This window comes from Ischnura elegans, chromosome 7 (assembly GCF_921293095.1).
Source record: "Ischnura elegans chromosome 7, ioIscEleg1.1, whole genome shotgun sequence".
NCBI lineage: Eukaryota > Metazoa > Arthropoda > Insecta > Odonata > Coenagrionidae > Ischnura > Ischnura elegans.
Window position 1 is genome coordinate 64,393,842 of NC_060252.1, and position 15,181 is coordinate 64,409,022.

General features: G+C 38.9%; 2 protein-coding genes across 5 annotated transcripts in view; one reads left to right on the top strand and one right to left on the bottom strand.

The window, feature by feature from the left end:
• LOC124162936 (protein kinase C-binding protein NELL1-like) overlaps positions 1-10,586 on the top strand; it is a 181,474-nt gene extending 170,888 nt beyond the window's left edge. For 2 of the 4 annotated variants that reach the window (XM_046539688.1, XM_046539690.1), the window contains 6 exons: positions 607-876; positions 3,299-3,412; positions 4,385-4,683; positions 5,223-5,504; positions 6,131-6,180; positions 7,378-10,586. In XM_046539688.1, the coding sequence (XP_046395644.1) occupies positions 607-876; positions 3,299-3,412; positions 4,385-4,683; positions 5,223-5,504; positions 6,131-6,180; positions 7,378-7,795 (1,433 nt within the window). In that variant the 3' untranslated portion in view covers positions 7,796-10,586. The remainder of the gene's footprint in view (positions 1-606; positions 877-3,298; positions 3,413-4,384; positions 4,684-5,222; positions 5,505-6,130; positions 6,181-7,377) is intronic. The other 2 variants (XM_046539689.1, XM_046539691.1) reach the window with 2 other exon arrangements.
• A 3,389-nt stretch (positions 10,587-13,975) lies between these two features.
• LOC124161967 lies at positions 13,976-15,160 on the bottom strand. The gene has a single exon (XM_046538250.1). It carries the CDS (start codon positions 15,021-15,023, stop codon positions 14,115-14,117), a length of 909 nt encoding a protein of 302 aa, XP_046394206.1. The 5' UTR covers positions 15,024-15,160; the 3' UTR covers positions 13,976-14,114.
• Between the last annotated feature and the right edge of the window lie 21 nt (positions 15,161-15,181).

Here is a 15,181-nt window from a genome sequence, read left to right on the forward strand (position 1 = left end):
AATGATCATGGTGCTTAAATTATTTGGTTAACTTAGACTTATTTTTTAGCCCATCCTGAAATGGGGGAATTTGCTACAGATCTCCATATTGATAGTTGCCCAGGAAGATCCCCCAAAAACTATTTTTAAGCTCTGGTTTATGAGAACAACATATCCATGGCTGCATGATGCGAGGAATCTGCATGACATGTGGCTTAGTTGCATGCCAGTTACATTTACGGATGCATGTTTCTGTTTGTCAAGCATCACAGACAGGGCATAATTGTGCTTGGTGATCACATAACTGCTTCATGCTGCTGTTGTCTCTCAGGTGTCTCTCAAATTACTGAGAACCAAGATCATGTACATATCCATCATGCCAGAGGTCTGTGTATCTTGGAAACCATTTCTTCAAAGGTGCTAAAAGGGATTGGGGGAAAAAAACCCTAAGAATGTCATATCTGCAGATGACTGTCTCTAGGCAGCCTGATTTTTGTTAAGTTATGAACACTATGCTCCCTTTCCATTTTTCTGTTCATAAAATTTGGTCTGTGATAAGCTTATCTTCTTTCTTTTAAATACTGCTTTTTAATTTGTACTATCAATGATTTTTCCTGATCCTGGCAGCCGTTTGCAACCAGACTTGTGCCAACGGCGGTGAATGTGTGGCACCTGGGCGATGTGCATGTCGCCGGGGATATGTGGGCAAAGGTTGTGAGGCAGATCTTGATGAGTGTTCCCTTGGTCTTCATGAGTGTCATTCTGGCTCTGAGTGTGTGAATATGCCTGGATGGTACTATTGCCAGTGTAGAGCAGGATACAGACGTACTGTGGCTCCCCCTTACACCCACATTCACCCTGGAGCAACAGCACTGATGCCAGCAGTACACTGCCAAGGTATGTCATCCATCGTTAATCTTCTAAAGAGGCTGTTCCTAAAAGCTTTTCAATAGAAATACAACCTCTAAGAGCCTGTTAGCATTATAGAGTGATGCATTCAAGTGAATATGAGCTTCCAAATGGAAATTTTATGTAAGTGCAATCACTCCCCAGACGGCACAGAATCCTCCGTATCTAATTCGTATGCAGATAGTATCCATTGACGAAAAGCGCCGGAGCGGTAGTCAATGGATAATATCTGCATACGAATTAGATACGGAGGATTCTGTGCCGTCTGGGTCTGCTAGTATGAATGGTATGAACCTAGGTTAAACAGAACTTGTTCTCATTTTGTTCCTACATTAGCACATGCCCTGTTCCGCTATGTCAAAACCTTTCACAAAATTGTGGAAGTCATGGAAGCTAACGCATCATGTAACCAGGCCATTATATTAGTATTTTGATCACCTAGGCTTTGGACCTGGCTTGGCATAATGAATAGCTGGAGAAGTCAGCATACCTAGGTCTATTAAGCCTAGTACATAATACTGCATCTAGTATGGTAAATTTATAATTATGGTAAATAATTAGAACTAATTACCATCTACGTAATCAGGCATACAAAGTAACGCTCATTAACATATTCAGAATGGAGCACGTCAATTGACGTGCTCTGCCGGTCGGGCTGGGAGCCCTTTCTCCACCTCCGTACGCGACTAATATCCACTTCCGAGTCTTCCGATCATGTGCATAGCCCTCAGCAAGCTTCCTTCTTTCGACCCGTGTGTGCCGTTTGTAAATAGCAGCATTTGAACGGAAGTTATGGCACGAAAACATCTCTCTATTTTTCTTTCTTATTTTATCGGGCAATTCTGACAACATTCATGAAAATCGGGCCCTTATTAAATGTGTTAAAAGGGAAATAATTAGAATGCAAACTAAATTTATGTATTTGGTATAATTTTGGAGATTACAAAAAATATATAGTATATAGATACATTTTATGCTGAAGCATTGTGTGATTATATGCATGAATGTTGTTTTTTGGCTGTGTTGTGGCAGCTAAACCATCTATGACAGAGCTACGCCTGGTAGATATAGATCAAGTCTTATATCCATGGACTTGGCCTAATGTATACGACTTGATACATGGTTTATATATATATATAAATACATGGTTTTCTTATAATTGGACTGAGGCTTTAAAACTTGCCTCATCTTCAATGTGTATACATGCAAGCATTGAGTAACTGCTAAATACCATTCACGAAGGGCTGAACAAACCTTTGTAATCTTATGAATCTCAGTGAATTTTCATGCATTATTTGCCAATAGCCGTGATAGTTTCTGCTCCAAACTTTCAGATTTAGTCACTGCCAAATTTGATGATGAACACTTTTTAAAAATAATGATCTGTACAGCAATTCGATACATACTTCCAAATAATAAGCACTCATAGATGGTCCAGCAGTAAACCTGTTCACCTGGTAGTACAACAATATAAATACACTCAGCTGGCTGTGAGCTAAGCAAAACCACCCATCTTTTACACTGTCTAACAAACTTGCTTACCAGGACGGCCAGTTTTAAAAACAACCTGCTCAAGTTGCTCTCCTCCAGAGTTTCAGGACACACTGAACAAGGTTTATATCTTTCCACAATTCTTGTTCATGTCAGTCAATATGACATTCGAAATGAAAATTCTACAGGAGTGCAACCACTCTGCGAGTATGAATGGCATGAACCTAGGTAAAATAGAACTTGTTCTCTCATTTTGTTCCTGCATTAGCCTGTTCCATTCTCCATTCGGTTCTGTTCAAGACATTCACTCCTTGCCTGAGTAAAATATGTATTTCTATGTACTACTGATTCCAGCTTTTTCTACTACACCTCTATATCTCTTGGAGATTTCTTTCTTTTGTGGGCTCATCTCTTTCTTTCATTGGGTGCCATTCAGCCACACTTTGCTCAGTGATAACTTGATCATGATGTCATCATCACTTGGTGAGAGAGCACCAATGCATCAGCATGCAGTGTGACCCTCACTTGTTTTCCTCTTTTCTGCTAAATGCTGATCAGACATATGGAAAGATTTCCTCACTCATCGAACTGGTGAGCAATCAGAACCATAACATCTAATTGTTGCCTAGTTCCATGACACCCCACCTCTCACATGTTCACTGATCAGAGGTGATGACTCAGTGTGGCTGATCACACCCATTCTGAGGCAAAATGATTGGGGGATGAGGGTGAAAGAGCAGTGGAGTAAATAGAAGCCAAGTTCTAGGTGCACCACTGCACTCTTTGAATAACTTTATGTGCTTCATGCTTTAGGTTGTTAAAGAGAAATTTCGATGTAATCACACTTTTATATGAGAATGGTATAAATTTAACTCTGCTCATATTAAATAAGTTTTCTTTTGATCGTTTCTTTTTTCAGATGTGAATGAGTGTGTAGAAGGAACTCACACTTGTCATGGCACAGCAGAATGTGAGAACACAGAAGGGGGCTTTCGATGCTCATGTACCCCAGGCTCTGAAGACTGTTCCCTTGGTATGTTTATATCTGTTGAAATGGTGCATGTGTGGTGGTTAAAAAATTTTTGGCTATGCCACCACGTCAATGTTCCGGTGGCCCCAGCATTTCCCAACTGGTCCCTTTTTCAAGGAAATCTGATTCCCTTGTAAAAGCGACCAGCATTGGTCTGCAATTTTATGATTATCAGATTCAAATCTTTGGTTAAACTTTTGTACACTCAGAGCAAAACTCCTTGCTGAACATGGAGCAACAGCCTCTTATCTTGAATGTATCATTTACTTGCCCATGGCTTAGTTTGGGGTCAGCTCTATGCTCACATAGTCAAATCAACTGCCAGGTTAAAGCACTGAGTGAGAGGGTGAAAATTCATAAATTATTTCAATAGACCAGGGGAAGGATTATGAAGTAGTATAAAATTGAAACTGAGGTCAAAAGTATTATGAAAATGTCAATAATGTATAATCCATCTTTATTATTATATTATTATTATTATTGAATATCCATTTTGATCTCCCCATCCATTAGCATGGAAAACTTTGTAAATGACTATTTAATGCAAACCATTAAGGATGTAGTCAAGAAAAACATTCTCAATCGATATGGGTGTCCATTCATTGGCATTGGAGAGCAATCCTTAAATTCCCGTGCCACATATTAAGGCCTGGTTACACGATACATTAACACGTACTGGTTAATGTCTAAATGTATGAACGCGTGAATGAACATGAAAATGTACCGTGTAACCACCCAACTTGTGCGAATGAATGAACGGAAAATAGAACCTGTTCTAATTTGGTTCATGCATTCGTACATGTTCTGCTCCGGTCCACCAAAATCATTCACGCAAACGTACATTAACTTGTACGTGTCAATGTACCGTGTAACCAGGCCTTTAGACAATATCTTCACCAATGGTTGAATGTCTCTCCTTTTATCTTATTTTCCTAAATTCTTAGGTGGTGCATACTAATTGTTACTTTCCTGCAGGTTGCATCTTGGATGGGGTTGAGGTCGAAGATGGTGCCACAGTATCACCGAAAGGTTCACCATGCAAACGTTGCACATGTCACAAGGGTATTATAACATGTGAGGACCCTCAGTGTGAGTGTGGGCCGTTGATTCCCAGTCCATCAGGTGTGGCTATTCCGGATCCGGTGCCATCTGTTTCCCTCCGATGTTGCCCTCAGTGTGATGCCTCAGCTGCTTGTCGCCATCAAGAGCTTCACCACGTCCTCTTCAGGAGTGGAGAGAGATGGATATACCAATGTCAAACATGCGAGTGCCTGGTAAGGAACCATCCTCATGAAGTTAGAGTGGATCTTTAGCCCCAATAGCCCAGATTCTTTGGTATCAAATTCTTATCTAGATACTTGCTCAAACCAGGGGTGTATTAAGAGAGAGGGGGAGGAATGGCTGGCCCCCTGTATTCCAGGAAAAATTATGATTAAAAAAATGGTAATCAATAAGGTGGTTGGGAGCTCTGCTAGTTTATACTTCACCAGTTAATTAAACAAAGCTTAAAAGATGATTGGAGAGTATCTAAAGCTACTTGTCTATAAAGGGATGCATTATTGCTGAGATTGACATGACATGCCACCAAGGCACCAAAGAAAGAAGTGAACTCCCTGAACATCTCCCCAAAATAACCACCTTAATCCACCCCTGGATGACACTAATGTGCTGCACAGAGGAATAGCATTGTCATACAAAAATTATAGGAAATTCTTAATCTTTAATAATTCTGAGATTATTGTCAAGATTTCATTGATATTTAACTCCATCATATCCATCATAACCTTCCCGCATTCTCTTTTGCACACACCAGTTTGGGGAGGTAGACTGCTGGCCTCTAGAATGCCCACCGCTCACCTGCCCAGTGCCAATCCTATCACCGGGCGATTGCTGTCCCCGTTGCGAGGATGACCCTTGTGGCCCGGACGTTGAGGAAACAGTGATGGCGGCTGCATCATCGTCACAGCACAATGTCACGAGAGGGATGAATGCAACGATGCCATTGGGGCGTCCGTGCACATACGCTGGACGCCTCTATGCCAGTGGACATGACTGGAAAGACCCCTATGATAAGTGTACCACGTGCAGATGCAGAGTAAGTCATCTGAAGATTGGAGCAAAAGTGGGTGGGTGGGGGCATGTGAGGGGGAGGGGGGAAGGGGAGGCAGGAATGAGGAGGAGGCAGAAAAGAAAATGCCTCTCCCATCAATATACATATATATATTTATACGTATATATTTTTTCAATGTATCCTGGCTCCCTTGGCCATTACCCATTGGTTTGCTAGTGATGGAACCCTACGAATGACCCATGATTGTCTGACCATTAACGGTGTGACTCTGTTTTTTAGTGCTTGATCCATGCTAGAAATTTTTAATTGTTTGCATTCAAGTTTGGTTGTTACAGTGTGGTTTTTAAGTTCAAAGAATTAATCATTTACTTTCTACTATCATGTTGACTGTTATTATTTGATTGGAGCATAGATGCTTGTTTGGTAGTTTATTTACATTCAAAAGATAAACTTAGTGCCGTTTTTTAACAACTTGGCTGAAACAGGCCGATTTTGTGGTAATGTGCCCTCTGCTCTTACTGTTATCGAGCCTATAGTACATTCAACTTTTCATAGTATGCTCTTGAGAGATAAGTTTGTCCCATTTACATCTGTTGGAACCAAGTGGCTACTTGCGACTAACAAATTGGTAACACTGACTTCCCTTTCAGGTGCCGTACTGCGACCAACTGGTGAGCAATCTCGCGTGTTGTGTGCATCGGTAATCACGTGATCACTCTCTAGCCAAATCACATCACACCCTGCGTACGGATGTAGCTCACTTGCATGCTCTGTTGCACTTGGTGTGCGTGCGTGTGTGTATTGCAGCATTTCCTAATTTCTTTAATTTTTTTTCCTTTCATTCTTTGGTTGAGGTCTCTCAGCTTTGACATATATGCCGATGCTATTGTATGGGTTGATCTCTGCGAGGTCTGTGATTTTTATTTTCCTTTAGCTGGACTTCTTTTTATTTATTTGCATCTATTGCTGTGCAGAGGATGAATGAACCTTTTAACCTACATTGTCATGAATGCATGGTGACATTTGTTCACAGGTAGAAATCAAGGAATGAAAGATTGTTAGTGAGAATGAGTGGGGGGCTTAAAACTCCCTCTGTAGTAGATATTTTGGTGCCTTGTCTGGTGCCAATTTTTGAGAGGAATGGTAATTTAAAGTTCAAACACTCTGTCATTATTATTTCTCTTCTTTGGCACCTGCTTCTGGGGCAGTTGTTGTTTTGTCCCTTCCATCACTCCCGCACCTCCTCCTCTGCCCACTCTCTACTGCACCCCACTCCGGAGCGTGAGCACTGTGACATCATTGAGAGGAGTATTTGGTCCAAAAGACATGCTATGGAAGCACAGGGAAATCTAGAGCAGGGTACCAACATGTTTAAGGGAATGTTTGTTCTTTCGATTGATGACTAAATTCGACCATACATACTTGCTGAGTACAACAAAAAAACTCATTGCACTCCTCTCTCTCATGCATAATGTATACGCATTGGCCTTTTTCTTGATTTTCTGATGAAGCCAGTACTTTGATACCAGTCTTCTTAGTAGTAAATCTTTTGATAGATTAGGCATCTGCTGGTGACTTATGATTCTCATATTGATTTCATCCTTACCCAAAATTATTCCTTCGTTGATTAGCAATTGCACTTGAGAATACTGTTTTATTTTAGAAGTTCAATTTAATTTTCTGGGATGCAAATTAAAATTGATTTGAGAATTAATTATGAATGATATTTCATAGAGATAGATTTTCTTTTTCGTTTTTCTGTGGTTCATTCTTTTTAAAACTTCACATAATTTTTTCAAAACCTTGCTACATTCCAGAAATATTTGCAAAGAAATATTAGAATAGTTAGGTTTCACCTTAGGGTTGCACCATTCAGGGTTATCTCTTGTCTTTGCAGAACGGGCATCTTTGCTGCAGTTTTGATTTCCAGTGTTCTATTGTTCTTACTGAACATAATAACAGTGAGAATGGAGCTGCCCTTGGCCATATTTCCAATGGAAGTGAAGGACAATCGCATGACTCTACCGAGTCGAGTGGACCTGACCTCAAGCCTGAAACCAGTGGCAAAGGAAATATGCATGATGGTGGTGCTGCACCGAAAACATCGCTTTCAGAGGATATCAGAGAGGATGTCAAGGGAGAAAGAGGCAAGCATTCTCGGGACGAAGACAGAGTGCACAATGGGGTCAAGAGTGCTGGACAAGATGGGGGCAGAAGCACAGGGAGCGGTCATGAGTAGCCAGGTGGAGACCAAGCGCACTCCCCTCACCCCTTCCACTCAGAGGTGGGGCATGATGAAAAGGCAATCGGAATGATGAGGGAGAGGCAAGAAAAGAATGGTGGACAGTGATGGCACAGTAAAAAAATAAGAGACAACTAAAATTTTGTGTCTACAAATGGTGGACTCCGCCTAGCCTAGGGCATCCTGGGATATTCGTCCCAATCAATGTTGCCTAAGTCAGTCAACCAACGAGTGGAGAGCACTCGATGCTTCTGGACCATTCATCAACTGGACAGCCCATGCTGCTTCTGTAAATGCCTTTGTCACAGCTGCTGTCTGGCTTGTGTTTGTATGCCTTAAATCTGACAGGAGTTGTGTAAATGGTTGGTTTTTCCCTAATGCAGTGGTGCTCCACCCACTAGAAAAAGTGGTCATTATAATTTGATCTGCAAAATGCATTTCTTCGAGAATCTCTGAATTATTATAGCGATCCATTAAATCATTCCACTACCTAGCGTTTGAGTTATGACTCCTTTACCTCTAATGTGCAAGTGCAGTTGGTAATGAGAGAGTGTGGAAATGATCCTTACATTCCAGAAACATTTAATTTGACGTTATGCGAATGGAATAACACCAACGAAGGTTATAGTGTTTGCCAAAGACTTGTTATTCCTCAGCACAAGATGCTGTGATCTTGCCCAAATGAAAGTGATGTTTAGGAAAAGCTGCTACATAAACACAATAAGGAAGTAAATGATATTTAACTTGATCCAATAACAAAGTGCTTCATTTGTAGCGTTACTAAACAAATCCAAAGTGTCTTCCTGAATGCCAGAGATCTCCTGGAAGTTAATGGTGTGTGCTGTCACTTGATGTGCTGCGAAAGAATTGCAACGAATATGCAGGCAGTGCTTCACTTGTGCACAGGGCTATCATCATTTGTTTTCTCATAGATAGTCTTCAGCATTGGGCTTATTAATCAAGGAAATCTGGCAATTTAGCTGAAGGAATGGAAACTTATCACTGTGTGTGCATGTAAAAGCAGGTTTGTACAAATTATATCTGGCTAATTAAATTTATAAAGAAACTTGGGCTGTGCTCTGCTGCAGTATTCAAAGAGTGACAATGAGTTATATCAAGTAGGCGATTGTACAAAACTAGTAATTTGAAATTTTAAATGGACAGTACCATTCAAAAGTATTACGTCACTTTTTTGGCAGGTGAGAATATTAATCATGCTTCAGAAACCACTTCACCTATCATGATTTCAGTTCTATCTCAGTTTAAAGTAATTGCAGCTTTCAAATCCATTTTAACAATCTAGTCAAAAATCCAAATTTATCACTAGACATAGCCAATACATATAAAGTTAGAGATTAAAATTTCAAACCCATAGTAAAGATGCAGTCATGAGTTTCATTCTTTACTAAGAAACTGGCAATACGGGAGAAAGTGGAATCCTAATATGTGATAGCATGTCAAGTGCATTTCAATAAAAATCAAACAATAATATCCAATTTTGATTTTTATTCAATGGGTAGGTGCTTCTGCTTTTATCAGGCATGATAGAAACAAAATATTTTCTTTAAGTTTAAAGACATGATCTCTAAAGTCATTGTAAATTAATAGAATAGAAACATGAACACTATGATTGTGCAGAAACTGTGCAATTATTCAATAACTATCTGTTTCTTCTATAAAAATGAGCCACAAAATTACAAAAAAATACAAATATTTCATGCTGTCCATTGTTATTTTGTTTGAGGAGTCTATTTTGCAATAGTCATTTCTAATTTTCTAAGAATTTTAAAAAGAGCAAATTATTAATTTATGAATAAGATAGAAATTTGACAGATGAAAGACATACTGATAATTGGAATTATACCCCATTAAAAAGGATTTGAAATAAGTTTGCACCATTACGTAGAAAACAGGCTTTGGCAACTTTTTTTTTTATGGAATACATATATTCTTTTAAATTTGAAGTTTGGATTCATAAATCATCATGATTTGCACAATTTCAATAAGCATACGTGTTTACTTTAAGTAAAGAATTGTTTGGATAAAATGTTATGTGGTAAGTTGGTTGCAATAAAATATTAGATTTTGATTGAACCTTGAAATCAATTTGTTGACATCAATATTGATTGTTACACTTAGTTCCATGCCATACAAATCTACGAATAGATTTTTATGCCTGCTAATAACTCTTTAAAAAGGACAAAATTCAGTGATATTCAGTGACATGGACAAGAAGCGGGAATGGCCTCTTGCTTGCTTTGTGCATTTGTATTTCTTTTCCCTTGGAAGACCCTTTTCCAATTCTCTTCACCTAGCACAAAAGTCAGCGAATTCGAATGGGTGAAAGAATTGTTAACGTATTGACTCCATCTATTAGTGGCAAAGACTTTAAACTTCACTTGCTGTTATCATCCACCATCAAAATGCTATTGTGTGTTTGATGTATCTTGTTTTAAAACAGACAATAGCATTCAAATGACGGGAAAGAATGAAGTTGCAATTTCAGCCTTCTTTTTAAGTCTGAATGAATAATTCCTCATTCCAAATTTTCTCAGTAGCTTTGTGAAGACAATATTTAAAGCAATTAATAACTCCCAAACCTAACTGACCCCTATATTTTTTTTATTGAAGTTTCTAGTCACAAATATGAACAAATACCTCCATTTGTGTGCTCACACTAAGCAAATAGTCATCAAAGCTTTATGTAAATTATTGTACAATACATGTTAAAGTCATTTGAGGGCACTACTTTCAAGAAAAGGAGCAGTTGATTTATACTTGCAACTTGTACAGTTATGCCTGATGTGTCTCAAATGTTGTAAATGGAATGTGTGCCAATTATTAAAATAAATATTAAAGTACAATTGTCATTTAGTTTATTTTGTGTATAAAACAATTACTCTTAGTAATGTATTGAATGACAGCTCAATGTACCAATGAAATTGCAATAATTAGTATGTACCATTACTAAAGAATAGTAATACAGTACACTCCCGATTATCCGGGCTAATGATGGGGAGGGACGGCACGAATAATCGGAAAACACGGATAACCCTAAATTTTGCTTATATGTCTTGCAATGTTCATAATTTACCTAAAACAAACAATATATTATTATTTATGTAGTTACTCTGCTATTTTAGAGTGCTTCCCAGGCTCAATGAGAGCTTTCTTCGCCAGTTCGCGATCTTTTTAGCGGAGATAACATGGTTTTACTCGAATCATTAATGCTCCATTTAAGACCTGGTTTCAAAAACCACGTATCCGTGGCTGCGTGTTCACGGATGCAGAAAAGTGCTTTGCACGAATGCTTCAAAACCACTACTCGACGTCGGAAACTACAATTTCAGGCACCACGCCACGTAGTCGCATCGCGCATAAGTTTCCCGGGTTGCAACTGCTGCGGGACGTGTATCCGTCATCACGGAGCGCAGCCGCCCGCTACGAAGCTTGGATAACAAAACACGCTCCTTCCGTGAATGTGGCTAGCGCGCCATCACTTCCGTTTTACGAAGAGGATTCTAACGGAAATAATAATCCCGGTGTATCCTAGCATTAATGTAGTAATACCGATGATTTTGCGTCCGATTTTATTATTTTTTTAATACCGATCGCGGAAAAAATTGAGCGAAAGAGAAAATCATGCACGGATAATCCGCAACCCGGATTAACCGCAGCTGGATAATCGGGAGTCTGCTGTATGTAGTTTCAAACTTAATCGACGGTATTTAATTATTTAATGTTCAAAATTTTTTAGTATTCAGTTATCAAATCATTTCATTTTTGCTAAAATCATCCACACAATTTGAGAATCAATACTTACACAAAATGTGGTGTAAAATTGTCAGGAACCCAGCTGTTCGCAAGAAATTTGCAGCAAGCACCACCTCATCAGTGGTGTAAAAAGGATTTTAATTTGGGGGATGATGAACCTGACACTGAAGAAGGAGACACGCTATCAGGGTTCCCCAGCAAAGCAAAACACTCGAAATACCCCCCACCCTCCAACAACAGCCATGTGTTCCCCAGCTGGTGGTACATATATGTGTTGTAGCCAAAACTATAGGCAAGTGCGGCTCACAAATACATAGATACTAGTTTTTCTATTTGAAGTCACTAAATTTTAAAGTTTATAATGTATGTATTCCTTTTACTGAGCTCCACTATATGCAAAAACCGTGTCGTTTTAAAAGCTCATATTTTAACCATTAAAATTTCTGAATATTACTGTCAGCCTTTGGGGGATGCAGAGTCTAAAGCAGAGTTGTGCACTGGACAGCACCATCAATGCTTTTTCAGATGAAACTAAGTACTGCACAAAATTAGCAAGAAAGAGTATGAGCATGATTGGGTGTTAGGAAGCAAAATTAGGAATGCCTTTTTTTCCATTTTTTTTCTACATTAATGTATAGCAACTGCATTTTCACTCCTTTCATTTTGGGGATGAGGGTGTGGAGGGATAAAGGCAGGGTGTAGTTTCGCATATTGCTGATCTTCTGCACCAGGCTCCACTCCTCTCATGGGTTTATAATTAAATGATAAAATTTGGCATCCTCTCTCCATCAAATTTGAATCCAATGGATAGTAATTACAAGTGTAAAAGCTAGAAAAAGCTAAAAACTAACGCCTATTGGGAAGCATAAAAATAGGTTTTAAAAAAACCCATAATAAATGAAGTTACTTCTACACTGAACTCAATCCAAATAAACCAGAATGCTATTTTACCGGAAATAAACTAAGGAGTCAAGCAGTTTTTGAGGAAGATATTGATTGAGGAGGTAGGAAGCTTGTTACTCTTCCAAGGTTAGTAGTATCCAGCATTACCTTTTTCAAGCAGCCGCTAAGCTTCCATTTGTTTTTCTTCACTGTTGAAATTAATTTAATAAGCAGGCTTTGTTTGAATAGAGTCATTTCAGTGAATTGGAGAATTAGTAATTCAGGGGTGTGTATAATGGAGTGGTTTAGGGGTCAAGATCCTCCAAAATGGGTAAAGAAAAAAATTAATACCATAGTCTGAATAAGTTAGATGAATCATGGGTGAGTGCATGGCTGTGGCATACACTGAGACTTTCACATAAAATGTTATTTGTATAAACCCAACAAATGAGGATCTGTGTATGCTACAGTAGTAACTATAACACCATGGAAACCACCTGCGGAAAAGACTGAATTTCATTTAATCGATACCTCCACTGCAAAAAACACTCAACAATCGCCCATCGAATGAAATCTGCTCATCTAGTACTACAAGAGCTACTAGATGAGTGGATTTCATTCGGTGGGCGATTGTTGAGCGTTTGTGCAGCAGAAGTATAGTAATTTTTAACTATATTACTATACGTATCTGGGTAAGCCTTGTCAGCATCAAATATATTTCCTTAACAACAAGCAGTTTTAAGCTATTCAAATTGATTTTTAGCCTGAAAATAGATTATTTAAGAGGAAACTATCACAATTTAGTTGCAGTAAATTTTAATGGATGCATATGGTTCATATTAATCCTACTCTCCAGGGGCGCAGCTAGGAATTAAGCCTAGGGGGGGTTTTAGGCGCAACTAATACCTATGGGTGTGGGGTATTGCATACTTACCAGGGTAAGCAGGAGTTGCGGGGGGCCCCCTCCAGAAAAAATTGAAGAATGGTTCAAAATGGCGAGTTTTACGGCTTTCTGAGGGATATTTGATAAATCCTAACACTATTCTATAAGTAATACTGATCCAAAAAGTAAAATGGATTAAACTTAAAAATTTCTCCGAGCTCTGGAGGGGTTTTATCCCCCAAAACACCCCCCTCGCTGCGCCACTGCTACTCTCTGTTTAATCAATATAGCACTAGGTATCTATTTTTTGCGTTATAATAGGTCCCATCTAGAGTTCTTATACTCTGAGGAAGTAATTTTTACTTGGGTTTAGGTTGCTCATGACTAGTGAAAAGGTTTGTAAGCTTTTGATCCCAAGCCTGAAGTAACCACATTGCAGCTAATATTGATGTCTCATCTCACCCTACATGATCATAATGCCTCCTAAGACAGGAATGGAAGCAGATATTTAAAAAATATCATGAAGGAAAAGAAAACTACATATAATGTTTATATATAGTTGAATGAAAAAGGAAGTATCTACTGATAATAGGACACGTAAGATCTAGGATTTTTTCATATTATACATATTCCACAAAGTAAACAAGCCAAACGTGAAACACTGTTCATTGAATTGTGAAGTTTGATTATTTCTTCAAAGACCAATAAATAAAATCTTGGTAAAAATATTTATTTAAAATGTTAATTGATGGCATATAAAAGCACTTTAGAAGAATAATACGTTAAAAATATAAAATACCATCATAAAAATATCACATTGAATCCTTTAGAAAATGCAACAATTACAAACACCTCACTCATTGTAAATTCCTTCGATGAGAAAGTCCATGCGATTATAGTGGCGTCTTTCCCACAGATCTGCACCCCTTTTGTATAAATAAATTGCTAACACGATGAGTAAAGGCACGGAGAAGACAGTACAAACAATTGGTATGATATAATCCATTTTCCGGATGTAATCACTGATTGACTCATCGCCGTCATCAGTCACGGCCGGCTTTGGTTTTCTTGTCACTGAAGAGTTACCATTCGGGAATGAAACGTTCTTAACAATTTCAATAGGCTTGTGCACCTCGTTGTTGCTTACTGTGACATTTTCAAGAGCCACTCCTTTCCGAGCGATTATTTTACCTTCTTTCATCGAAGACATTCCTTCAATGATTGCAGAGTGTGGATCCAATTCGGGACGTAATGGAACTGCCGTGGAACTAGTCGTTACTCTTTCGCCAGCTGACTCTACAACCCCTCCTTCGGCTATCACTGTTTTGCTTGGACTTTTAGACGCACCTTCGAAGTTTGTTCCAGACGTATCCAGGGTATTAACATTATTACCACCTTCCGTCATAACTGTATTTGTATTTCCAGTTTTAGCCTGCGACGGTCCAAATTCCAAGGACGATGTGTTTTGACCTCCATCGGACTTGGTGATTTTAGTCAAATTGGAAGAAAGGACATCCGTCTTTGTTGGAAGAACAGTCAATTGCACATCACCAGCTGGGAAACTGCTTGGCATAGAAGGGGTTGTTGAAGTAACATTGATCCTGTTGGAGGGGCTCAAACTCACACCCCTTATTATTGGGGACGTAGCATTTGTATTGGCTTGACTTTGCATGGCACCATTCTCATGTGTAGGCAAACTGTTGTCAGCAACGGTTAATTGCAATGACCCCAAAACTAATGCAATACAAACAATGCCCAGCATTACAACGATTTTCGTTAATCAACATTGGAGGAAATGATTAATTGGCTTCCTCGACGGCAGGGCGATGTTCGTCAATGTTAACTTTTAGATACACACACGGTTGACTAATTGAAATGATCGAAAAGATTTTATGATTACGATTTCGCAATTTCGTGTTA